This window comes from Lepidochelys kempii, chromosome 5, assembly GCF_965140285.1.
Source record: "Lepidochelys kempii isolate rLepKem1 chromosome 5, rLepKem1.hap1, whole genome shotgun sequence".
Classification (NCBI taxonomy): domain Eukaryota; kingdom Metazoa; phylum Chordata; order Testudines; family Cheloniidae; genus Lepidochelys; species Lepidochelys kempii.
In genome coordinates, this window is record NC_136384.1 from 89,184,421 (window position 1) to 89,209,509 (window position 25,089).

General features: G+C 37.7%; 2 protein-coding genes across 3 annotated transcripts in view; both read right to left on the reverse strand.

The window, feature by feature from the left end:
• LOC140911600 (DNA excision repair protein ERCC-6-like 2) overlaps nucleotides 1-10,860 on the reverse strand; it is a 35,483-nt gene extending 24,623 nt beyond the window's left edge. Inside the window, 3 exon segments of the mRNA XM_073344955.2 lie at nucleotides 4,306-4,460; nucleotides 9,079-9,159; nucleotides 10,771-10,860. Coding sequence (XP_073201056.1) covers nucleotides 4,306-4,460; nucleotides 9,079-9,118 — 195 coding nt within the window. The 5' untranslated portion in view covers nucleotides 9,119-9,159; nucleotides 10,771-10,860.
• The window catches only part of LOC140911599 (DNA excision repair protein ERCC-6-like 2), a 67,465-nt gene continuing 53,140 nt past the window's right edge, over nucleotides 10,765-25,089 (reverse strand). Inside the window, exons 13-16 of one of the 2 annotated variants that reach the window (XM_073344952.1) lie at nucleotides 23,912-24,057; nucleotides 16,420-16,515; nucleotides 15,141-15,240; nucleotides 10,765-10,923 (exon numbers count right to left, since the gene is read on the reverse strand). In XM_073344952.1, the coding sequence (XP_073201053.1) occupies nucleotides 10,765-10,923; nucleotides 15,141-15,240; nucleotides 16,420-16,515; nucleotides 23,912-24,057 (501 nt within the window). Of the gene's footprint in view, nucleotides 10,924-15,140; nucleotides 15,241-15,402; nucleotides 15,598-16,419; nucleotides 16,516-23,911; nucleotides 24,058-25,089 lie in introns of those variants that run through there. The other variant, XM_073344954.1, reaches the window with a different exon arrangement.

Here is a 25,089-nt window from a genome sequence, read left to right on the forward strand (position 1 = left end):
CATACTTCGGACACCATTCCAGAGGACATGCTTCCATGCTGATGACGCTCATTAGAAAAATAATCTGTTAATTAAATTTGTGACTGAACTCCTGGGGGAAGAACTGTATGTCCCCTGATCTATTTTACTTGCATTCTGCCATATATTTCATGTTATAGTAGTCTCAGATGATGACCCAGCACGTTATTCATTTTAAGAACACTTTCGTTGCAGATTTGACAAAATGCAAAGAAGGTACCAAATTGAGATTTCTAAAGATAGCTACAGCACCCGACCCAAGCTTTAAGAATCTGAAGTGCCTTCCAAAATCTGAGAGGGACGAAGTGTGGAGCATGCTTTCAGAAGTCTTAAAAGAGCAACACTCCGACGCTGAAACTACAGAACCTGAACCACCAAAAAAGAAAATCAGCCTTCTGCTGGTGGCATCTGACTCTCATGATGAAAATGAATATGCTTCGGTCTGCACTGCTTTGGATTGTTATCAAGCAGAACCTGTCATCAGCATGGATGCCTGTCCTCTGGAATGGTGGTTGAAGCATGAATCTTTAGCGGGCAGCATTATCTCCTTGAAATGTAAACAAACTTGTTCATCTGAGCAATTGGCTGAACAAGAAATAGGATTGAGTGGATTTATAGGCTCTCAAGTTTTACATTGTTTTATTTTTGAATGCAGGGTTTTTTGTACATAATTCAATATTTGTAAGTTCAACTTTCATGATACAGAGATTGCACTACAGTACTTGCATTAGGTGAATTTAAAAATACTATTTCTTTTGTTTTTACAGTGCAAATATTTGTAATCAAAATGTATATAAAATGAGCACTGTACACTTTGTATTCTGTGTTATAATTGAAATCAATACATTTGAAAATATATAAAACCTCCAAAAATATTTAAATAAATGGTACTCTATTATCGTTTAACAGTGCGATTAATCGCACAATTAATTGCAATTCATTTTTTTAATCACTTGACAGCCCTACTCATAACGTATACTATTCTCCACCTTCAATTTAATTTTCTCAAGGGTGTCAGAAATAAAGAAATATCTCCAATCAAGCCTAGTTTTCCACAAGCATTTTATTTCTTGCTCTAAAATTCAGCTACTTCAGTTGGCCATTCCCTTAGTGTGTCAGACATCTTTTAATATTTTTGTATCCCTTTCTTTCAGAGATATAACTATTTTCTATCATCTCTGAAATGTGTTTATAAATTTCAGCTTTACAAAGTTGGAAGTGTAACATTACACACATATTATAAAAAACATTAATTTAACATGATGAAGTTGGCATGGAAAAGGGAATAGGAAGGGATATTTTGTTAATGCCCACGAGAAGAGACTGATCCACTACAGGAAAGAAAATGAGATTATTCTGATGTTCAATCCTTCTCCAGAGATGCTTAGGGGAAAAAAAGAAGATGAAACTGTAAAAATAAAACAAAAAAACCCTACCCCCCCAAAAAAAAACAATAAAACCGGATCAGATATTTAAAAGGACAGAGGTAAAATATAACACACTGCAGATATTTTCATGCTATGTTGTACATGAGGGAGGCATCAGCTGAGAGGACTAAGACCTACAGGAGATCACAAAAAAATCCCTATATTAAAAAAAAAATCATATTAAGGAGTGTGAACATAGAAATCGAAGAGAACATTAATGCATATGGAAACTTCTTGTAAACAGATGCCAAGACAGTGCTTCTGAAGAGCAGAGTCAAAGCTTTCATGAGGGCATTCAGTTGTTCTGTCCAAATCTTCTAACGGCAGGTCTTCACTACCCGCTGGATCGGCGTGTAGTGATCCATCTATCGGGGATCGATTTATCGCGTCTCATCTAGCCACGATAAATCGATCCCCGAACGCACTCCCCGTCGACTCCGGAACTCCAGCTCGCGAGAGACAGAAGCGGAGTCGATGGGGGAGCAACAGTGGTCGACCTGCCTCCATCCTCACGGCCAGGTAAGTCGACCTAAGATACGTCGACTTCAGTTACGCTATTTGTGTAGCTGAAGTTGTGTATCTTAGGTCGATCCCCCCGCACCCAGTGTAGACCAGGGCTAACCTTGTTTTGAGAACTATGAGAATAAAATGAGCATACCAAAAACTCTACCAGGATTATACCTGAAACTCCCCATGACTCCACAAGATTTTTTCATTAAGAATTTTGTTTGGCTGATAGTACTTAAACCTGTTTTTAAGAACACTAGAGTAATTTGCATGTTTCTTTTCTTGACTATTCCTCATTTGATTCCTCACAATTTTCTTTGCAGTATTTGCCACGGCACCTTACAATGTCCTAAACTGACTGAATAAGTGAAAAATAAATGGCAAAAAGAGATGAACACCAGAGCAACCATAATTTGCCTTTCATACAAAGTCCTTGTATTAAAAATAAAGCAACAAGGAAAGGAGAAAACAGAAAAAGTAGCAGCAAAGTTGTTCCTAAAAGTGGATCATTTTTCAAAGTTTTCTACAAGGCATCAGCAGCTCTTTAAGAAGAGCACGAAAAATTCAGAGCTCTATATTTTAGAAGAAACAGACATCTAGCGATTACTGCTAAATTAATGCCTTTATGTCAGAGTAAAAACAGGGAATGAAGTCAACTGGCAGTTTTTCCCACCATTATTGATGTTTTCCTTCCTTTTTCAATCTCTTCAAGTTAATTGATGTTACTGTTGCTTCTGGTTTAAGAAACCAAATACCCTTGAAATGTATCGATTGACAGCTAATCAGAGAAATTAATTTGTTAACACCTGTGGGCATGAAAATTCTGAATTCGGGTGTAATGAGAAACAAATCATTTGAACAACAGAAAAGCCTTTAAAATCCCATAGCCTAATATCAGAGACACAGCAGGCATTAGAGTCATTAAGCCCCAGTACTCTCCTCAAATTTTTCTTTCATTTGTCCTGCATTCTAGTGATGTTGTCAATCCTGGCTATTAGGGGCTGGGATCTTTCTGTGGTATTCTTGCGCATTTTTACCTGATGGTCTATTTAGGGGAGAGATTCAAATACAAATACTTTTACTATAGAAAAGATCTCACTTATTGCTGATTGGCTTTTTTGATCTTCCCAGCATAATATTGCTTCAACACCCCTTGCTAATAGAACAATTATTTACACTACATCAATAGTGTAAACAACACCTGTTAATGAGGAAATGCATGGGCATGACCTAATATATGTAGATCCAGACTAGAGTTTTTACCTTGAGTTAAATGATTGTTAGTTTATTCATGGTAGCTAAACACATCTGTGAAGACTAAACAGAATGTACCCCAAACATTTGCTTTAGGCTACAAACATTTGTGGTTCATCCTGGGGATCAGCCTAGGGGAACTACAAATGTTTGTAGTATGGAAAAAAATGACTGGGGAATGGTTAGATTCATCTTTTCAAATAGATAAATTGATGGTGTCCATCTAAGTCCAAATTAAACATGAACCCCCAAACCAAAAACCTGGATGTGAACATTCCCACTTAAGTGTCTGAAATCTGGATCCAAATCAGAATGCCCCAAGCATTCAGGAATGCAGATTAAAACCAACAAACAATAGGTTTGAAACATAAACTTGAAGCTCTATCCGAGTTTAGACTCAGGCTTATCTCTATTCCAAATGTAATTTAACATGAAATGTAATGGCTGTAAAGCATAAAAACATACTCATCACTACAAATTAAGCAAGTGTTAGAAATGCTCCCAACAGGCTTGCGTTCAATTTTCAACTTCAGACTTACATTAACGAAGACTACACTGACCCATAAAGTTGAATTAATCATAGTAGACGTTTTGACATAAACTCTTTCTGCAAACTTGTATTTGACTTTAAGTGATTCTATCTAAAACACTTTCCAGCCCTAGTGAGGGAGTCCTCTGGAATACCATGAAGGTTCAACCTTCTTTTCTGGTAACTTGCTACTTTATTAATTAGACCAAAGAAACTGAAGATTCCAGGCCTCAAATCAAGTCCTATTACCAGAGAAAATGTGGCACAGGATTAGATTTCAGGTACCCAATCTCTGTTCTAAAACAGATAAGCATATTACTTCTGAGACAGTCTTACAGAAACCAGCAGAGGGTGCTGTTCAACTCAGTTCCCAACACTTTCAAAGCTGACCAATACAGAAGTAGCCACAGTATTTTATTTTATTAGGCCTCCACTTGAAACTCCTCCTCCTCTTCCCATCAGTGTCTTAGATCATTCATGGTGGCCATTAACAAAAAACCAAGTTTGAAGAAAGAGAATAAGGAGGATAAAAATAGAACAAAACAACATTTCCCAAATCCTCCTCTTTACCTTGGCACTGCAGACTGCTATATTAGCAGGGAGCTGGGAAAACTGCTTCAACTCAAACACATCTCGCACTGCCCAGTTACTCATCTGATTCTCAGCCTTGCTTGATCCAACCACATTCTGGTTTGAATGAATATAAGCCACTTCTTGAACACCGTCTAATACATGAGAAGAAAGGTATAATCAAACTCTTTTGGCCATTCCAAAATACTGCCTGGATATATCAGCTCTATTATAGAGATCTATTGAAATTTTAAAAGAAAAAGTTAAAATAAAGTTAACTTGGAAATCCTACATTTTGTTAGCCTGTAACTTAGGCCTAGATTTTTAAAGGTATTTAGGCATTGTTGCACTCAGCGTTGCAATGGCTAACTGCTTTTGGAGCTTAAGTCTCATGTTCAAAAGGGATTTAGGAACTAAATACCTTCAAAAATCTAGGGCTTTGTCCTTAAATCCTTCAGTTGTGCTAATATCCATTTAAGTGCTGCAACCATTTTAGTAAATTCCCTTTTGCATACCGAGAAATGGCAAACTTTGCTCCAAGGCACCCAAAGTTTTTAAAAGATGAATGCAATAATAACGCTCAAAGTTAAGGACTAATCGCCCCAACTACTCCATATTATACATACTACCAATACCACAGTACATATTTTCAAATAATATTCAGTGATAAAATTACCAGTTACTGATAACAGGAAAAAAGTTAACATTATGGTGAGAACTCATTTACTCATTCTCAAATTAGAAAATGTAATTGTATCATACATTAATGCTTCTTTTTGTAGTGATTGCAAATGTTTAGCAAAAATAGAAACATATGTAAACAGTCGATTCTGCTTATTAGCAACCCCTGGATTGCCAAAAAAAAATTGCCATTATCTGGCAGTTGCCAATAAGAAGAAGGGCACTTTTGTGGGGCTGCAGCCAGAAAGGGCGAGGAAGGATAGCTCAGTGGTTTGAGCATTGGCCTGCTAAACCCAGGGTTCTGAGTTCAATCCTTGAGGGGGCAATTTAGGGATCGGAGCAAAAATTGGGGATTGGTCCTGCTTTGAGCAGGGGGTTGGACGAGATGACCTCGAGGTCCCTTCCAACCCTGATATTCTATGATTATAAGGAAGTGTTGGGATGAGCTTTCTCTGGCTTTACCTCCCCAAACCAGCCCGGGGCAGCAACGGAGAGGGTGGCTGCAGCTTGTATGCTGGGGCTTTCCGACGGGAAGGGAAGCTGCGGATAGGGCAGCATCAGGAGAACAGGGGTGCAGAGCTGCATAGTACCTCTCCTTGTGAGTGGGACTGGGAGGGGAACAGCAGTGAGAGGTATCTTGCTGCTCCGTGAGACGTCAGCACCCCCCAACTCCCTGTGGAAAGCCTTGGCATCCAGGCTACAGCCCCCAACTCCATACTGCTGCCCTGCCCACAGCCTCCCCTCCCAGCTTGCAGTGCCAGGACTCCAGCAGGGGTCCCCCATTGGGCAGGGCTGCAGGTGCAAGCATGTTTGCAGGGCTGCAGCGAGGGAAGGCATCTCCCTGCATTTTCTTCCCATGCTGCAGCAGTACAAACCTGCCTGCCTACAGCTGGAGTCTTTATTCCAAAAAAACTCAATAAAGCATCATTGCCGTTGCCAATCCTATTAACAATCTGAATCCCATTAACATTAATGTCAATGGCATGGAATTCGTTCCGAGCAAAATGTTGCTATTAATTGGAAGTTGTTAATATCCAGGTTGATATTAAGCACCATCCACTGTATTGCAGCGTGGCCCTCAAAATCAGAAGAGACAAGGATAAAAATAATCAGTGAAATCAACAAGGCCTATAAAAAGGGAAGGACAATATTAAAGATCTCTTAATAAATCAGATATAAACAAGGACAGGGTGACACCTTTAATATATCTGCAAAAAACTTCTCCATATTAAATTTGTACTACTACATTGTGCTGAACAAAAACTCATAATAAATTTTACAATCACCTAAAAAATTGTCCATTGATCCCACATTTTCTTCTTGACTGACACATGCTCTCTTACTTATAGAGGTCTTGTGCACATGAGAGTGACTGGGTGTCGAAACTATAACTGAGGCACCTCTAACACGACAGGGTGATTTGGGGTCAAACTGAATTCTGCGTCTCTGTTTTTTGTGCCTGTGGTTTTGCTTACTTAAGTGAATTTTCTTGACTGGTAAACCATCTTCAGAGGATGAAAATTCACCTATATTCTGTGAATCGGTTTCCTTTTCTCCATTGTTTGGCTTGTTTGCCTGCACCACAGTTCTGGAAGAATTACAGAACTTCTTATTTCGATCATATTTTTGTTTCAACCTAAGAGCAGTGAAGGCTTTCTGGTTTCTTGATTTGGACCATAGGGGTATTTCAAGATCATCAGACTCATCACTTATGTCACTAGTGCCTCTCTCATATGTTGTGGACTTTTGGGCATTTTTCCAAGTCTTTGTTTTGGTGAAGACTGACCTAGTATTATGGAATAGAGATTGTTTACAGGCCAAAGTGTCTCTTTTAGGTGTATATTTAGTGGTCTTTTCTGTATCTGACCCTTCCAATTTTTCTGATATAGCCTTGTCTCTTTTAACACTTTTAGCAGGAGCAGTTTCTTGGTGAGTTAGAATTTGTGAAGGAAAGATGACATCATCACTCTCTTCTGAGCTGCCTTCAGTCTCCATGACTACGCCAATTTCCTTTGAAATGCACTGATCTATATTTTTATTTTCAATGTCCTTTTCTTCCTCAGATTCAGATGAAACAGGCCAATCTGGGGCTACAATCGCACAATGCATATCTTGTTTTTCACTTCTATTTGGTGACTCAGTGGTTCTCCGACGTCTCAAAATACTATGACTTCTACTTTTCTGAAGACCAATGCATTTGACATCTACATTTGCTCTTTGGCCCACAGACCTGGCATCTGAGCTATCATGATCAGATGCACCATTACTATCAGTGACCTCAGTAGCTTTAGTTTCTCTCTCTAGCAGTTTAAGAAAACCACACTGCATTAAGGTAAGCTGTTTCTGTGAAACTAGCATGTCATTTGCACTGCAAAATCTACTTCTTTTTGTTCTTGAGCTTCCCACAAGTTCATCATCACTAAAGTCACTGTAAAAATCAAATTCCTCTTTCTCCGATTTGAGAGGAGCTTTATCGTCTTCACAACCTGGCTCTGCATGCTAAAATAAATAAATAAATAAATACTGAAAATCATTGTCACAGAACTTAACATTACAACAAAACAAAAAAGCTATTTAAAACAGATATACATTTGGAACAACAACTTCTAACTTTGACTCTCTAATACAGATAATGGGTTTTTACTAAATTATAAAACCCAATCTATACAAAAATAAGTACATATTCAATACACAGATATTAAGCAAGTAGGAAGCTTTGGTATGCAATACAATATTTAACCAAATAATAGCACGTGTATGACGATTAAAAAACCCCCGCAATATTAGTAAACTGTGTTAAATGTTTGGGACAATAACACATGCTGTCTACTGTTTGTTTGTTTGGGAACAACCTGCATTTATCCAGTAAACATACCATTACATTTACAGTTTGAACTCATTTTGGTGCAGCTTTCAAGTTGTGTAGGTTAAAAAGCAACTCAACAGTGCAAACCAAAACACTACATAATCAAATCATTTATAAGGAAAACACATAACAGGGTGGCCAACTTTTTAGGATTTGAGGTCCAACACTCCCATTTATAATGGTTTGAAGAACTGTGCGCATATAACCTTCTACTCTAGAATCACTTAAGGACTATTGTAGCCAAGCACAAAACTAAAGAAGTTCAGCAAACAGGAACAAGTCATTAAGATGGCCTGTGGGGGGGTTTATTGGATCTGCAATTATATGGAGCAAGCAGCCCAAACCCCTTGCACAGGGGATCTGACCACTATACCAGTTACTAGGCTACAGAATACTGACTATAGTTAATAGTTAGGGGTCTGATTGGCCAAACCGCCCAACCGGTTGGAAAAGTCAGCAGACTGGCTCTTAAGCCCAGCAGCAGCGTTCAGCGGCTAAGCAAAGCATTTGCCCACAGCTGTGATAGCTCCTGTTTTAGCCCTGCTCCTGTCTATCTTGGTCCCAGCCTTGCCTCTTTTCAGGTAACCCTGTCCTGACTTCAGTTCTAATTACGAGGCCAGTCCAACCACAGAGCACAACCAGTCTCTGACCCACAAACACACGAACCAACTATTTGGGCTTTGTGCAAAAGAGCGAATTTTACTTCAAATTCTCTGTTCAAAGTACAGTGGGGGCAGCTCCTCAGCTTGTGTGAACAAACACTGAAATCACTGGGGCTAGGCTGACTTACATCAATTGAGGTTCGGGTCCAACAAATCATTTGTCAAATAAGTCATTCAGAATACAGTATTTCAACAACAGCTCAGTGAGCAACTGTCCCTCTACATCAACAGTATCCATTAACAAAATATATACACGCACAGCAGTCTGATGGTATTTAAGAAATACTGTAGAGGCATCATGATGGGATATTACCACAGACTAAACATATTAATGGAAGTTTGCCTGATATTCATTATCTTCTTGAAAATTCTAATCGAAGGCAGCAAGAGACCATCATCCTGCAGCAATGTTCTCTTTCTGATATTATCCCTTACATACTGTATCTTTTAAAAATTGTTGTGTCTAATTTTTGTCAAAGATGTTTGCTCAACACACTAACTGGACCGAGAAGAAAAAATAGCACCCACATTCCCTGATGTATGACATGCACAAAGACAACTCACCATTTCTAACTTGCATGATGATGGCTCCTCCTTTAGCCATGTAGTGGCTGTCATGACTCCTGCTTCCACTTGACCCTCCCTCTAAAAGAGAAAAGATGCAAGACAGGAAAATTTTATAATAAAAATTACCAACACAATAAGGCAGCATGTGTGGTCTTCAAGGTAAGGTGGGCAGACAAGGCAAAGCTTAATTTTTCCATATTTATCTGGAAGTGCACATGTTCAAAAGTAAAATGGCCACTCACACTTAAGGCCCAAATAAACTGCCACACTTTAGTTGATGGAAACACTCAATGGCAGTTAGATCAGGCCTCGAATGAGTAAGAAAACTGACATATTATACATGTTGAGTGGATCCTACACACATCCAAAATTTTACTATTTTTAAACATTTTTTTCAGAAAGACAGTATTTTCATCACTAAAGACTATTTAAAGCAAATACCAAGACATAATTATTTTCCTCCTAGTAAAACAGATTTGAGCTGAAGTATCCCAAAGTGAAAAACAGGTATCTTTTCCAAAATATGGCTAGACACATTTTGTTTATAAACTTTCTAGAAACATTCATCTTTGGCTGAGACTATGACTAAGCTTTATCTCCAAAGTTCAAATACTAAGAATGATTGTGATGGGGTCATGGCTTTCGCAGTTTAAAAGAGTTCTTAACACAATGGGCCAACTTCAGAGGCAATGCATCCCATATTATAAAATTAGACTCCTTTATCCACACATAAGGGTAAAGAATTTTAAATCGGGGTATCTTACTCATCAAGAAGCCAAAGCAGGTATATGTGTGAAAGTGCACAGTGGCTTACATTACCTTACATAGTCTTCTTACATCTTCATATGAAAGATTTTGGTTTTTTGCTACACATGCTATGGACTAAAAAGTTAGTGATTTATACCAGCTTAGCTCCTAACCTCCTTCTCAGACTCCACAAACCAGATTGAGGAGTGATATATAAGGGGGTGGAGGTGTCAGATATGAGAAAGAAAAACAGTTTCAGGGAATCTTATTTGGCAAAACATACATACTGGGGACATAAAGAGGTGCATGTTATGCATCCTTTACCTCTCTCTACACCACTCTCTGAATCTGGCTCAATACACTGTTTGAGAACAACCAAAAGACAGGGATTTTAGAATGGAATGCCCCACTCAACCTTTTCAATGCTGCATTTTTTAAAAAATGTATGCATATGATACATAAATGCAATAATTCTATGATATGAAAAATGTCTATCCACCCGAACTAATAACCATTAAACAGAAGGTTAGCAATATCAGAACACCTTCTTCATAGTAAAAAAGTATTTTAAATTTGATTTAAAGGACAAATACTGTATCTGATAAATAAAATACTTCTGTGAACACAGATGAATAAATGCAGAAGGTGTCCCAAAATCAATTGTGGTATTTTTATTAGGAACAGAAATGTATTTCATTGAGCTCTTGGCAAGTTTTAATAAGACTACATTTTCCATATTTTTGTTTATTTTAGAGGAATTATTTTGGTGTGCCTGAAAGTGAGAAAGTAACAGCCCTACATTAAGGCACAGTGTAGGCATTTGCTGTTTCAACTTTCACCATACTGCTTTGCATGGCACTACATTCATATTTATGGTAAAATGCTTCAAGAGGAAAAAATATGTAAAGCAAATATCCAAAAGTCATAAGGAAAGCTTCACACCTCCAGGATGTCTTTTGTAAGGCAGGATCCCTGGGTTCGAAGCTTGAAGAGGTTATGGATCCCAAAAAGCTCTCCTTGATGTTCCTTTGATCCTTGCACTGCCTCAAAATATCGCTTGGCATTTTCACTTCCAACTACCGCACAGTGAAGTTGCTAAAACAAAATAATGCAAGAGATTTCAGAAATGTTTAATCCAATCACGTCAGAATTTCCTGGCATTCACAATATATATGCAGCTTTAGTTAAAGCAGGCAGAATTTCCTAAGGAAGAATATTTTGTTTTTATTTACCTGGCAGATGTTGCCATTGTGGTATAATATTAATCTGACTAGTTTTATTGAATAGGAAAGAAAAAAAAATGTTCTAAGCCTCCTACTTCATTGTTCTATGCCTAACACTGGAAACTTGCTAACTTATTCTTGAGTATCAGTACTTCACTGCATCATGACTGTTTACAAATAATTTATAACAAATATTTAAATTATTGTTATTCAGCCTTTAAAGTACACCAAGAGTGAAAAAGAATATGGTCACTGAATCATGAATATTGATCTGGAAAAATTTAAATTCTGATCCACTCTGATTAAGTGGAATGTACAAATGACTAATGAGAGCTGGAAAAAGTTAAGTAAATAGTGCATTAGATCAAATGTAAATGTTCTTTAAATCAGGCAGGTTGAGCTGTGCTTCAACTGACGTCAAGTGTTCAGTACAAATATAGCAGACATCCTCTGCACGAACAGCAGGAAGAAATGATGGCTTTACTCGACCTGAAAATTTTTTCTGTAGCTCTGTCCCTAGGATGTTAGTAGCCTTTGAGGGCTACTTAATGGTAATTCTAGGACTATGCAGCTGCCTTCAAGGGAGAAGTACCCCTCTGAAATAGTCATCAGTCACAAAGGCAAACTATAGCTGGATGGAGCCCTAATTTTGCTAGGTGCAATGTACATGTTTCTCTAAAAATGTAGTAACAATCATGATCATAGTTAAGGTTGCACCACAGATTTCAGATTAACTAGTTTATATTGTTTACTTAATTTTATATTTTTGTTCTACTTCTTTTATATTCTGAATCACTAATGGTTGTACATGGTTCCCCTCTCCCCCAACTGTTCCACTAATAAAAAACAATAAAAAAATGTGAAAGTAATTTCAAAATCAAACACATCCTTCAATAATTTCATCTTTAGACAACACAACACAAAGCATTACAAACAGACTGCTTTTCAAAAAATCAATTACTTACACATATACTTACACATTGACTAAATACAGAGTAGACAACTCAGTTTATATGTCTATTTGAAGATGCACTTGCACATATACAGAAAGCCACATGTTCAGGTGCGGTCATGTTTCTGCGTTCTCATTAATGGTCACAATATGTTTTTATACTCTTCAACAACACTCGTTGAAAATCTCAGGGAAATTGTGTGCCCAGTTAGATACTCAACTGTCAATGCAATTCAAATCTAGATGTAAAAACCAGCCTTGGATTTCCAATATTTTGTCTGTAGACTAATTCTATGTAAAATATACTTGGCCAATTAGACAAAAAAATTTCAGCAAGTTCTGGATAATCAGGTCAAAATTTAGAGCAGGTTTCTATCAATGCAGACATAAGATTTGTAGGTTCCTCACTTCCACATGCAAAAGCCTACACATGGGCAGACAAATCAGGTAACTGCACATGCAATTCACAGTTATGTACCAGTTTACCTGTTCATACAGATACACAGGTGTTTGCAGACCAATGCGTCTGCTGATCTTAAGCGTGCATTAGTGGAGACCTAATGAAAATCTGAGTCTTAGATTTGCAAATTTTAACTGACCATTCTTATAGTTAAGAGACAGATGTTCAGTTATATGCATACAGCTGTATGCATACATATAAGCTCAGCTACATTAATAGGTACCTAATTGGTCAGAGTAGTGTATGCAGCCTGTCCCCTCCAGTTATATAATCTATCTAATATAACAGTTTTTTGCATTCAGTAGTAACATGTATATATATGTACACAATTTCATACACAGACCTGTGCAAGTCTGGCCCTAAACATTCCTGCTAAAATTAAATCGTTATGCTTTGTGAGAACTTTACAAAGCTGGTAGAAAGAATGCCTTACACTGTACTAATGTCTTTGTAAAGTCATCTCAAAATTTTGTACATAAACAGCACATAATTTTCTTCATGGTGCTTTCGATTAAAGTTTCCTGAACATGTATTTAATTAGGATGTGTGACAAAGTTCCTGCTCCACCTTGGTGGGTCTTGCGCTTATTGGTGGATTTGCTCGCCTTGGAGCTTCACGGAAGCCCTTAGTTTGGCCATTTTTTTGAACCCACAATACAGGTCGACTCCTCCTGTGTCTGACCAGGAGTTGGGAGGATTTGGGGAGAACCTGGGTCTGCCCTCTACTCCGGGTTCCAGCCCAGGGCCCTGTGGAACTCAGCTGTCTCGAGTGCCTCCTGGAACAGCTGTGTGACAGCTACAACTCCCTGGGCTATTTCCTCATGGACTCCTCCCAACATCTTCTTTATCCTCACCACAAGACCTTCCTCCTGGTGTCTCATAATGCTTGTACACCTCAGTCCTCCAACAGTCCGCATTCTCACTCTCAGCTCCTAGTGCCTCTTGCTCCCAGCTACTCACACGCACACCACAAACTGAAGTGAGCTCCTTTTTAAAACCCAGGTGCCCTGATTAGCCTGCCTTAATTGATTCTAGCAGCTTCTTGATTGGCTGCAGGTGTTCTAATCAGCCTGTCTTAATTGTCTCCAGAAGGTTCCTGATTGTTCTGGAACCTTCCCTGTTACCTTACCCAGGGAAAAGGGACCTACTTAGCTTGGGGCTAATATATCTGCCTTCTATTACTCTCCTATAGCCATCTGGCCCGACCCTGTCACAGATGTCAGATAATCACTGAAATGGAGAAAGGAATACATGATGTTTAAAAACATGTTTACTGATGTTCAAAAGGTTGTCAAAGTTGGTAGGTCTAAAAATTGACCTATTTTGACAGTGTTCTCCACTGAAAGGTCTTAGCTTCCAGATCTTTTTATCTGTTTATTTTTCAGATTGATCACGGTTGCCAGTAAGACGAAAACCCCTATACACAATAAAGCAATATGACATTGTGAAAGTCACAGTCAAGAAAATAGCATACACACATACTGATATTAACAGGGAATATAAAAGTTTTTCAGAAAGTTGTGTACGTTTGAGAAAAAAAACATGTTAAGACTTTTCAGAATAGAGCACAAAAAGCAGCAGATGTTAGTCCTTAAATAAATGCTAATTAATTATTGACGCTTTAAAAATACAGTGATTTCCTTTTAAAAGTTAGATTACCGGTATATAGCAGAACTCTGCTAGTTCAGTCACAGTACATTTACCAGAACATTTTCAATTAAGTAAAAGTAAACACTGGAGAAAAAATGAAGTGAGGAACTAGTGACTTTCTGCTGCTGTCTTAGGGATGGACACAATCCACACATGTGATTTCATTCCTCAAACTTTCTATTCAGAAAGTGTCACATGATAGGCACAACCCCTACTCTTGCCCCGATGATCTCAATAAACTGTCCTGAAACAAGACTGGGACAAGTTGAATTAGGAGAAGGGAAAACCTTTCTTACAAATTCTCATGACCCTGCCAGTCACCACAATCCATAGGAGGGAAGAGGAAGTCAGTGGGCTTCCTCAGAAGTATGATGCTATCAAGCAGCCATTACTGTCCAAGTTACTATACTGGCAATGGGGATTGCCCCACTTCAGCTCTCCTCCTCCTCCTCCCTCACTCAAAATGAGGAGCTGGAGAATCAAGGAGTTAACAGAAGAGCCTGGCTCTCACAAATAAGGTAGTGTTCAGAGTAATGGACACTTCTTAAGTCCATTTAGCCCAGCATTTCCCAAACTTTTGAAAAATAAGCCCCACCCTTCTGGAAAATGAAAATCAATCGCGCCCATCTTCAATCCCATCATGTGTTTAAATTTCAGTTTAATTTCTCGTACAGGCCCACCAATATTTAACTGAAATTTAAAACTTGCTCTTACATTTTTATTTTAAGGAATGACATTCAATATTGGCTGTCTCAGATCTTCATAAGAGATACTTAAATCTCCTTTCTCACATGCTTTGAGTGCTGAAATAAGTAACAACATTGGCACTTAAAGTACCATCACTGGCCTGAGTTAGCACCCACTGAAATAAACGGGGTAGTTCTTCCTTGTCAAGTGCATAAATTAACATTGCAAGTCATAAATCCAACATAGAGTCAACCTTGCTATAGGTCAGCTTTCACTCATTCAGACAGCTGGCTGAAAATAGTTATTGTTTTATATGTACCATGATACTGTGTGAACTTTACCTGTTTGTAAACCTGCCGTAAGTACATCATCTCCTCCACTGTCCCCAATGAGATCAATCTAAACACTTTCACATCTCTGCACTGGCCAATCCTATAGGCTCTGCAAAGACAAAGTAATTTTGAAGAATGCTAGGTTATTAGCCAACGAGTTCCTTTGGGGATAAGTAAAATCCTAATTCCAATAAAAGGGAAATATTGTAAACTTAAAATAGAACTTCCCTAAAAGACAAGTTTAGAAATTAAATGTTTTTACCCAGCTCACATTTTCTCTCTTTATGGCCCTCACTTCAGAAACCACAGAAGAGATTTACTGAATGTCAAGACATCAGAGCATTGTGACCTTCACAGAGGTGGTAGCGTGAAAGTCTAGTCTTGCAAGGACACACATTTCTGCAACATCATAACATTTTTCCATTTGTGGAGTGTGAAGGGGAGAAAGATGTCTTCCTGGAGGTATCTAAAAATAGACTCTCCATATTGTTAGAAATTACAAAATAATGGAGGAGCTTAAAAGCTAAAATATAAAATAGGATGGAACAAAGAATGTATTTTTACTCATCAAAACTCAATTGCTTTATACATTTTAAAGACTCCTTGGGGTGTTTCCTTAGTTATCTAAAAGTATTTTCATGAGCTGTATGTGAAATGCTATTCTACGTTTAGAATGTCTAGGAGAAAACACTTATAAAATAAGAATCCTGCACATGTCACCACAGCAAGCTATCAGACATTAAACTGAATGCTGAAATGGGACATCTCTATATTACAGAGGTTTCAAAATAAGAACACAACTATTTTTCTTCAGGGATTCTCTGTTTCTCAACATCACTCTTGAGCTGGATCACTAACTGTGTATTTTTTGTTTATATTCTCTACTTTTAAACAGGCTAGCAGTGATTGTTCCAGGTTCAGGAAAAATGCCATCAGGCTATATGTCCACTTATTTTTTTAAAACAAAACTATCATAACAACAGCTTTGTCCTATGCCTCTCTCTTCCAATGATGTCACAACTTGAAAAGTAGGAAATAAAAAAAGTTACAATTCAGAGGTAAAGGAGCTGTGGAAATTCTCACTGACTTTTTAAACAGTATGCAGAGTACATTAATGCTAAAAAAAAATTATTAACAGGCATTTCTAATCTAGTCTGATGTGGCCAAAATCAGATTGTGTCTAAGAATATCCTATTCTCTCGGAAAATTTGCATAAGAAAATCTATTTCCAAAATGAAAAAACAAAAAGAGCACTATGTCTACCTAAATTTTAAAATTGAGATTATACCTGTCAATGGCTTGAAGATCATTTGCTGGATTCCATGTTGGATCAAACAACAGAACGACATTGGCTCCAACAAAATTGAGACCCAATCCACCAGCCCTTTAACAAAAATGAGTTAGTTCTTAGACTGCAAGAAAAGGAGTTAGGTACCACCATTTTTTAACTCAAATTAAAAGATTTCTAGCTCTGGATTTATTTAACCAAAATTAGGCTTACTAGTGGTAGGCTCACATTTTTTCTTATTCCAAACATAATTAAACAGCATTATACCAACGTCGGTAGCAATGGGCTGGCGCTTTATTTACAAAACACAACAATAACATAATAAACTAACAATCATGATTATTGTAGAAAATCACAATACCTTAAATTGCAGGCAGACTCTATAACCTGCCCAACTACAAACAGCTGCTTTCACCTTGATAACAGAAGTGCTGCCCGACTACCTGCTGCATCCCCTTGACACTCAAAGTGAACAATATGAACCAAATCCTCAGCTGGTGTAAATCTACATAGCTCCATTTACTTCAACAGATCTATGTCAATTCTAGCCATATGAGACAGCCAGAAGAGACTTTATGTAAAGAGAGACTTACTACAGAGTTTGTACCAGTTTTGTTTCTTGAATCACAGGGAGATGGATTTTGGCAGTACTTGCTACATGACTTACACCAAAACAAGGTGTAGTTTGTAATGCCTCTCCCAGCTATTCTTAGTGCAGCAGTCCTGGCAGGATAAACAAGTACTAGAGTGCAGTGGTGCCTGTTTCTGAATAAAACTATTGAGAGGGCTAAGTAAGAGCACAGAAAAGTGAATGATAAGAGAAAACATCACTCGTTTGTGATGCAGTCCTTCTAGTTTCAGAGTAGTAGCCGTGTTAGTCTATAACCGCAAAAAGAAAAGGAGTACTTGTGGCACCTTAGCGACTAACAAATTTATTTGAGCATAAGCTTTCGTGAGCTACAGCTCACTTCATCGGATGCACAATATCTGTGAAGGTCAGTATAAGAAAGTCCTATTACATATGTATATATTGGACTTTTGGGGAACAGTTAGGCTCAATGTGTTGGTTGCATCTTCCAGAACACCTTAACTACTCCAAAATGCTGTTCAGACAACAAAGGTCCCAATACAGCAAACCCATTAAGCATGTGCTTAATTTTAAGCAATTGAACAATTCCCCTATTGAAGCTAAAAGGATTACTCACTTTCTTAAAGTTGGACATATGCTGAAGCGGTTTACTGGAGTGGGGCCAAAGAGAGGAGTAGTCAAGTTGCAGGACTGGTTCTTGGAAATATCTTTAGTACCTGTTTAGCCACATTCCTCCTAATCCCCCCAAAAAAGAGATGAAAATTTCTGGAAAGTGTCTGGAAACAAAGTGCTTGTATCCAATGCGCTAGTATCTGAGAGATTGTTTGAGGTGGGCTTTGATTTCAAACATGCCATTTTTGATTTTGGGTTGTTTTTTTTTTCAGATCCAGAAAGCACATTCGGCACATCCTGTGTATGATGTGAACAGACAGCTGGTAGTCAATAAGACTGAATCTAGCGGAAATGCTAAGGGGTTTCAAGAATCTCTCTCTAACAGTATCCCTTGCTGGGGATATAGACGGTAGATATAGAGTTTAAATAATTAGAAGTAGCACCAGTTAATCAAGTGAGAGTGAGGTAACATATGTATGTATGGCAGACTGGTCATCACAATTTGAGTGGATACCATTCTTAACTGATGAGTGTCTTTTTCTTGATGAGATCTATCCCCTCCATAAGGTTTATAGTGGTATCTTATGGTCAATGATGGTTTCTCCAAAGAATTTAGAAGAAAGTGGCAGCAAACCACTACATGTTCTCAATGAGACACCCCCAAAATATGGAAAAAGTTTATTCAAGTTTTTTTTAAAAGTGTATATTTTAAATAATTTATTTTGGATTCTATTAAGCTAGTTTAAGGTGGTTGGAAAGGGTTGAGTTACCCCCATTAATTCATTTCCTTATTTAGAAAAAAGAAATTCATGGGAACCACCACCTTATGGTCTTTGTGGAATCCTTGTTAATATAAATAAAGTTGTGGCCTTTTCCTTCCAAATGTGGTGTAGTGCTGGGTTAATTAAATTTAGAAAAGGAGAGGATGTGGGACCTTGCCAACGTTAACAGAGGTTTCCAGAAGATGAGCATTCTCAAAGTTTGAAATACTGAATAAAAATCTGTTTGTTTTTTTTTTGTTTTTTTTTTTGTTTTGTTTTTTTACAATCCTCCACTGTATTTTGGAATATTTTTTATTAGAGGGGATGGAATTCAGCTGCTCTTACCAAACCCTGCAGTCAGACCAAAATATAAGTCAACATGTTTTTCCAACTGGTTTCTAATAAAAAAATCCAAATATTTGAAACCTGAAATATGAAGTATATTTCAGATTTCATTAGTGGAAACAACAGACTGAGTATGAGGAAAGACAAGATCAAACAGGATGTTTAAAAAAAATTGAAGGGGCAAAAGTTTTATAAAATTATTAGGTATGCTACAATGTTTCAGAACACAAGGCCCCTATGACTCCTTCATAAACACAATGTACCTAGAAATGAGTTGGTGCATTATAAATAAATAATTAAAAACGGGTAATATTCTAAGTGTCATTTAAGCAGGTAATGTTTAAATCACACTGAATTATAAGAGAACTCATGGCTCAGATGGTTCAGCCTGCTACATCACTTCTGTTAAGGAGTTTGCAACATTGCCTTATAATAAACCATTATTTTTCAAGAGTTCATGGTATTGTAGGACTGCACATTGGATCTGACTAATGGTCTATTTACTTTTGTATCCTGTCTCTGTGCTCAGTACCATAATCTTCAGAAGTTAGAAAACAACATGCCAGAGGGAAGTTTCTATGGAGGCAGTTAGTAATTAGTTCTATTCACAGAATTGTGTGATCCTAAACTTCGTGTCTCAAAATCACTTTGTTGCTGGGAGTTCCACAAACAAGATTATATAGTACATAAAAAATTCTTTTGTAATTTTAAAATTTGTCATCTTTTAATTGGATGCTTCTTTTTACTTGAAAGGGCAAATACTGTAAGAGCACCTGACCAACCGAATAATTTTACACACTTCTATCTTGTGTGCTATTATTTGTCTAATATCAAAAGTTTAATAGGAGAGATTTAAATATTAGAACTATTTACATCTTTAATGATTAGTCATCTCATTGCCTCGCTCTGGATTTTTTTCTTCCCCTCTTGCTACTTCCTTTTTGAGATGAGTGACCAGAATTGTACACAACCAGAATTGTATACACTACTGAAGGTAAGGACAAACCAACAATATATAATATAACTTTATAATAGTTTCATTATTCTTCTCTGTCCCTTCCTTTATACAACCTAACATCTTTTTTTGCTTTTGAACTGCTGATGCACACTTTACAATATTTTCTTAAGTTTATATACACTTAATTTAGAAGCCACTAATAGGTGAGATTAGTTAAAATTCTTTCTAGTGCATATTACATTACAATTTATCTCATCTCCCATCATTGCCTAATTTTCTGGCTTCATATCTGGATTAATACTCCACTTAAATAAAGGGAATCTCATGGCTCTAATAGCTACTATTTCAGGTCTGTGTGCAGACTCAGGAAGACATCATTGCACTGGTTCACATTAGAAAAGGTTATTTTCATTACCAAAAGGATAAGAAAATTGCATTTTAAAAGAAATTTTATTCTGAAAAAAATATTAGAAATACCAAAAATCTACAGAGAAGCCCAAAGTCTGCACTGGTACGCATACATTTGCATGTAGTGCGTTTCCAGTTGATCTACTGAACCTTTTCAGGCTTTGTAGGGATGCAAACAGAAGTTACAACCTTCTTGAGACATTGCTTTCAGATATCATGGCACTTGCAAGCAGCACTGCCAAGACCACTGATATACAAATCCTTCACTTCTATCTCCTTGGAATTTTCAAGCTCTGCAGGAGGAGATTGATGCAGTAAGCATCACATATGCAGGACTCAAAGAGATAAAAAACCTGAAGATCATGACTGTTATATGATCCACTAGCCAATCATGTGTGAATTACATGAGGCTCTGTCCAATTCACAGCACTGCTTGCTAAATATGTGAGCTCTAAAATGTAGGTCTAAAGATTATCGTGTCAACTTTACTTCAAAAGTTTATAAGATCTGAGAGTCTTCAAAAGAATGACTCAGGATGTTTTAGTTCAACCAGCCTGGATGCAAACATGCTAAATTAAAATGTGGCCTTACAGAAGTTTAAAGTAATGAGGCATGTCTGTAAGAACATGCAGAATACTGGAATTTATATTAACTATTTTTGGTATGTTTATATATCTAGGTATTTTACATGACCCTCATTACTCTAGTATCTGAGGGCCCCCCATTACTAAAAAAATGACAATGTTCTCTCTCTTCCTTAGCTGTCATCAAGAAGCAGATTTAGGTTATTTTTTTTAAATGAATGGATTTCTGAGCACATGGAGATTAGCGTGGGAAAGACAAGGTAGAGCATTGGATTTAATATTTGGCTCTGAAGGAGGGGATATTAGCAATTTTTATGTCTTCCAGCATGATATATTGGAACTTTGGAACAGCGCTGCCCAATGTCCAAGTGCTGTAGTTCCCTCCCCTTAAACGAAGTTGCATCACAGATGTTACAAGCTCTGAAAGCTCTACCAGCTGAGTTTGTAACTCCTGCAAATCATAGCACTACTTCTCACGAGATTTACAACTTGAACTTGTTTGCTTCCAGAACCAGCAATAACTCTAAGCATTATGGACCACATTTATTCTTCTCCCAGGACAGATTCTTCTGCCAGCACAGGCTTAAGGAAAGAGATCTTTCTGTCATGGAGCTCTAAAAGTGACAACAGATAGTACATGGGAATATGTGCCATAAACCTTTTTCTTCCACAGAACGTACAAGTGTCTGTCCTTGTAATCTTTAACCATCTATAGCTACTGGTCTCCAGAAATTTATAAGATCAGTAGGAATCATCCATATTACTTATAACTTGTCCAAAAGATTTTTGAAAGTTAGAATATCCACAAGATTATGTTCAATACTAGTATCTAAAACAAATGTGAGGATTTAAGATCAAGTTGTTCTGGAGATATGCCTTTACAAATAAAGTTGTATTTATTGAAAAGCTGTTTTTGAAAGCCCCTTTTCTCAAAACCATATTATTCCATTAAAGTTTACGTTTCTAAAGGTACTTTTTGGCTAAAGGCTATGCAGGAGAAATTTCAGGCAGAATGGATTTATTTCTCCAGAACATAAGGTAGAATATAAATTTGGTAACGGTCACTGTTTTAAGAATGAAGTCATTATTACTGCTTCATCATTTAGTAATTGTATAGGCTGGTGCTTCTTCTTGAAGTTGTATATTGATTGTGCCACTGGAATAAAATGACAAAAAATAAAGCTACTGTATTGAGACATCACCCTTTGTTAGATGCATTTTTTCAGCCAAAATAAAGCATAAGTGGATTTGTCAGAAATTAACATTTGGCTCCTTGAAAGATGAGACTTTCAGAACATAGAAGTTGACTGCACAGAGCAGTCAGCCAAAAACTTTGCAAGAAACTATGGACAGAAAAGTATATTGCAATTCTGTCAATTTATGATGTGTTTAGAAATAAATAAGATACTGAAAAGTTCCATCAACCAGATGACTGCACAAAAGATCTTGGTTTGGTGTGCCTAAACTCTGATTTAGAGGAGACCAGAAACCCTCATGGAGTGCTACTAGGATATAGCACCTTCAGATTTCCAGAGGTTTACAAAAGACTCTTGTAGTCTCTTTGATTACTTTATCTCAGGAAAGAAGAAACACATTCATTTTTGTTGTACAATGTGTGTGTGTTGAACTACACTTTAAGAAATACAGAGTATACCATTTTGTTTCTCTTGGAACTTACACTATGCTGCATATTGTCCTAGGCATGTTTTTCACTAATTTACTCAGTGAAATGTAAGACATTGTATTCAGCTCTGTATAGATAGGATCATCATAAGTTAAGGTGGCTGGCATGAAGCAACACTGGCGGGCATGGCCTGCCTTACCACCTTTACTACTCAAAAGGGCAAGGGAGAAGAAACTACTAATGAAGCAAGACTCCATTTCCATTTAATTGAATTCTCTATGTCATAACACAGAATTTATGAGATTGTGGGGATGAAGCTAATCCTAAAGTGTTTCAAACAAATAAGGTTGACAGAACATTCACTATAAGTAGAAAGCCTTTCAGAACAGTACAGATACAGTAACTCCCAGAAGGAGTAGCCCTGTAAAAGATTGTTTTCATTTTAATTTTCTGTTCACCTAGAAGGACCAAAAACTGCTTATCATTTCTTATTCAAGAAGTCCCCTGAAATCACTGGCCAGATATTCTGATTCACTGAGGTTATGCTCAGCAAAGCAAGAGAACATCACTAGAGCCGTGATTCTCTGCTTATATACCAGACCCATGCAAGTTAGAGAAGCCTGAGGGCTGTTCTACTGTGTGCCAGCTGATAGTGGTCTTAAACGAGCTATGATGGTTGAGCACAGCCAGAATGTATCCTGCTCTGGCCTCTCCACATCTCTGCTCCCAACATGCACCCTGTGCTGGGACTGTGGAAAGAACAGCAAAGGAGACAGTTATACTGGCTCTATACCCACTGGAGTTTCCCAACAGCCAGGGACAAATAGGCAATATCTGCTCCCTTTGCACCACTGCCTGGGAGTAGTAATCAGCTTAGCTAAAAGATAAAGGATTATGTAACTAAATCAGAAAGCCATGAATGGGTTGATATACTATTTTAATAATTTTTGGCTGAACACGTACATCTCATTAGCCTATTCCAGTAGAATTCACTATTCATCATAAACTGATGAAAAGATCCCTTTCAGGCATATAGAATGTGTAAGATTTTATTGCTTGTTTGAGATAAGTGCTTTAAGGGACAAGTGTTAGGAAACTGGGCTCAAACTGCACATATAAAAAGCATTCATAGGTGTAAAATTTTACTGATAAAAATATGGCTTTCCGTATGGGTTCACTATGCACACATAAAATAACTCACATGCTATTGTTTTGCACACACAACTTAAGAGCCTAGTTTTTGAAAGTTTGTCTCTTAATGTGCACAGTAGAACAGAAATAAAGAATGCAGTGGTGCACTAGACTGTTAGGAACAATTTGTGGTTGCCCACTGCCCTTGGCTAGCCTGGGGATTTAAAACTATCACTCGCCAGGTTCAAATCTCAACGATCCCAGAAACGACAGGAGAGAGTGAAGAACAAAAATTAAGTGTTATGACCCATTTCTACTGTAGTAATCTTAACCCATAATGGATGCAGCTGACACCACAGTTTTGTAACAGCTGACAGTAACACCAGGCAAGATTGATCAAATTAATGCACAGTAACTTTACTACAAGCCTCTAAATACGTAGCTGAAGGCAGACACACAGTACAAATTAAATTCTCTTACATTGTAGAAACAAGGCAAATGTTAACATCTTGCATGCTATTGAACTCTCTCACTATCCTGACCCGGTCCTCTGACTTTGTATTTCCATCAAGTCTTTGGTAATCTAGCCCAGATGCCATACAGTATTGTTCCAGCACATCTAGCAACTGATAAAAAAAGATGGGGAGATAAGGCATTATTAGTATTTTTTAAAATAAGCACCATAACAACCACAAAGATTAGGTATCCTGAATATCATTTCTAATAGCCCACAGACCATTTGAGAATATAAATGTCTCTCTCTATTGGTATTTAACATCCTTATCCGCTTATTCTCTATGACACAATTGGTTTTGTACTGTGGCATTTAAAACCTTAATCTTTCACAGGTTTTTTAATTGAAAGCAACAAAAGATATAAAATTAAAGCAGAGATCTTGAACTGTCATTTACAGTAATCATCTATGTTGGCATGCAAAGTATTTAGTTAGATAATCCTGAGTTATAGTTTGCATCATTTCAGAAACCACACTAGTTACTAACAAGAATACCACATTTAAGGCTTTGGCTTCACTGCATTGTTAGCTTGATGGATACTTGAGTGTTGCTACTAACACATCTCCCAAAGCGTCTAGCTCAAGTTAAGTTGTTCATTACTCTCAAGCTAGCTGGCCCATTGGAGGCTGTGGGTTGATGCTTCAGTGGTGCTGATGCTTGATGCCAACGCAGTGGGGACTCCACTACTCTGTGCTGCTAATACAAATATTCTGTGTAGCTCACAAGTTGTGTTGCACGCGAGCTAGGCTAGTGAGTAGGGCCCTACCAAATTCACAGCCATGAAAAACGCATCATGGACTGTGAAATCTTGTCTTTTGTGTGCTTTTACCCTCTGCTGTACAGATTTCACAGGGGAGACCAGCATTTCTCAAATTGGGAGTCCTGAGCCAAAAGGGAGTTGCAGGGGGATCGCAAGGTTATTTTGGGGGTGGGGTGGTATTACCAACCTTACTTCTGCACTGCCTTCAGAGCTGGGTGGCCAGAGAGCAGCAGCTGATGACTAGGTGTCCAGCTCTGAAGGAAAGTAAGGGTGGCAAAGCCATACCATGCCACCCTTACTTTTGCGCTGCTGCCTTCAGAGCAGGGTTGCCAGAGAGTGGGAGCTACTGACTCGGGGTCCAGCTCTGCCTTCAGAGCTGGGCT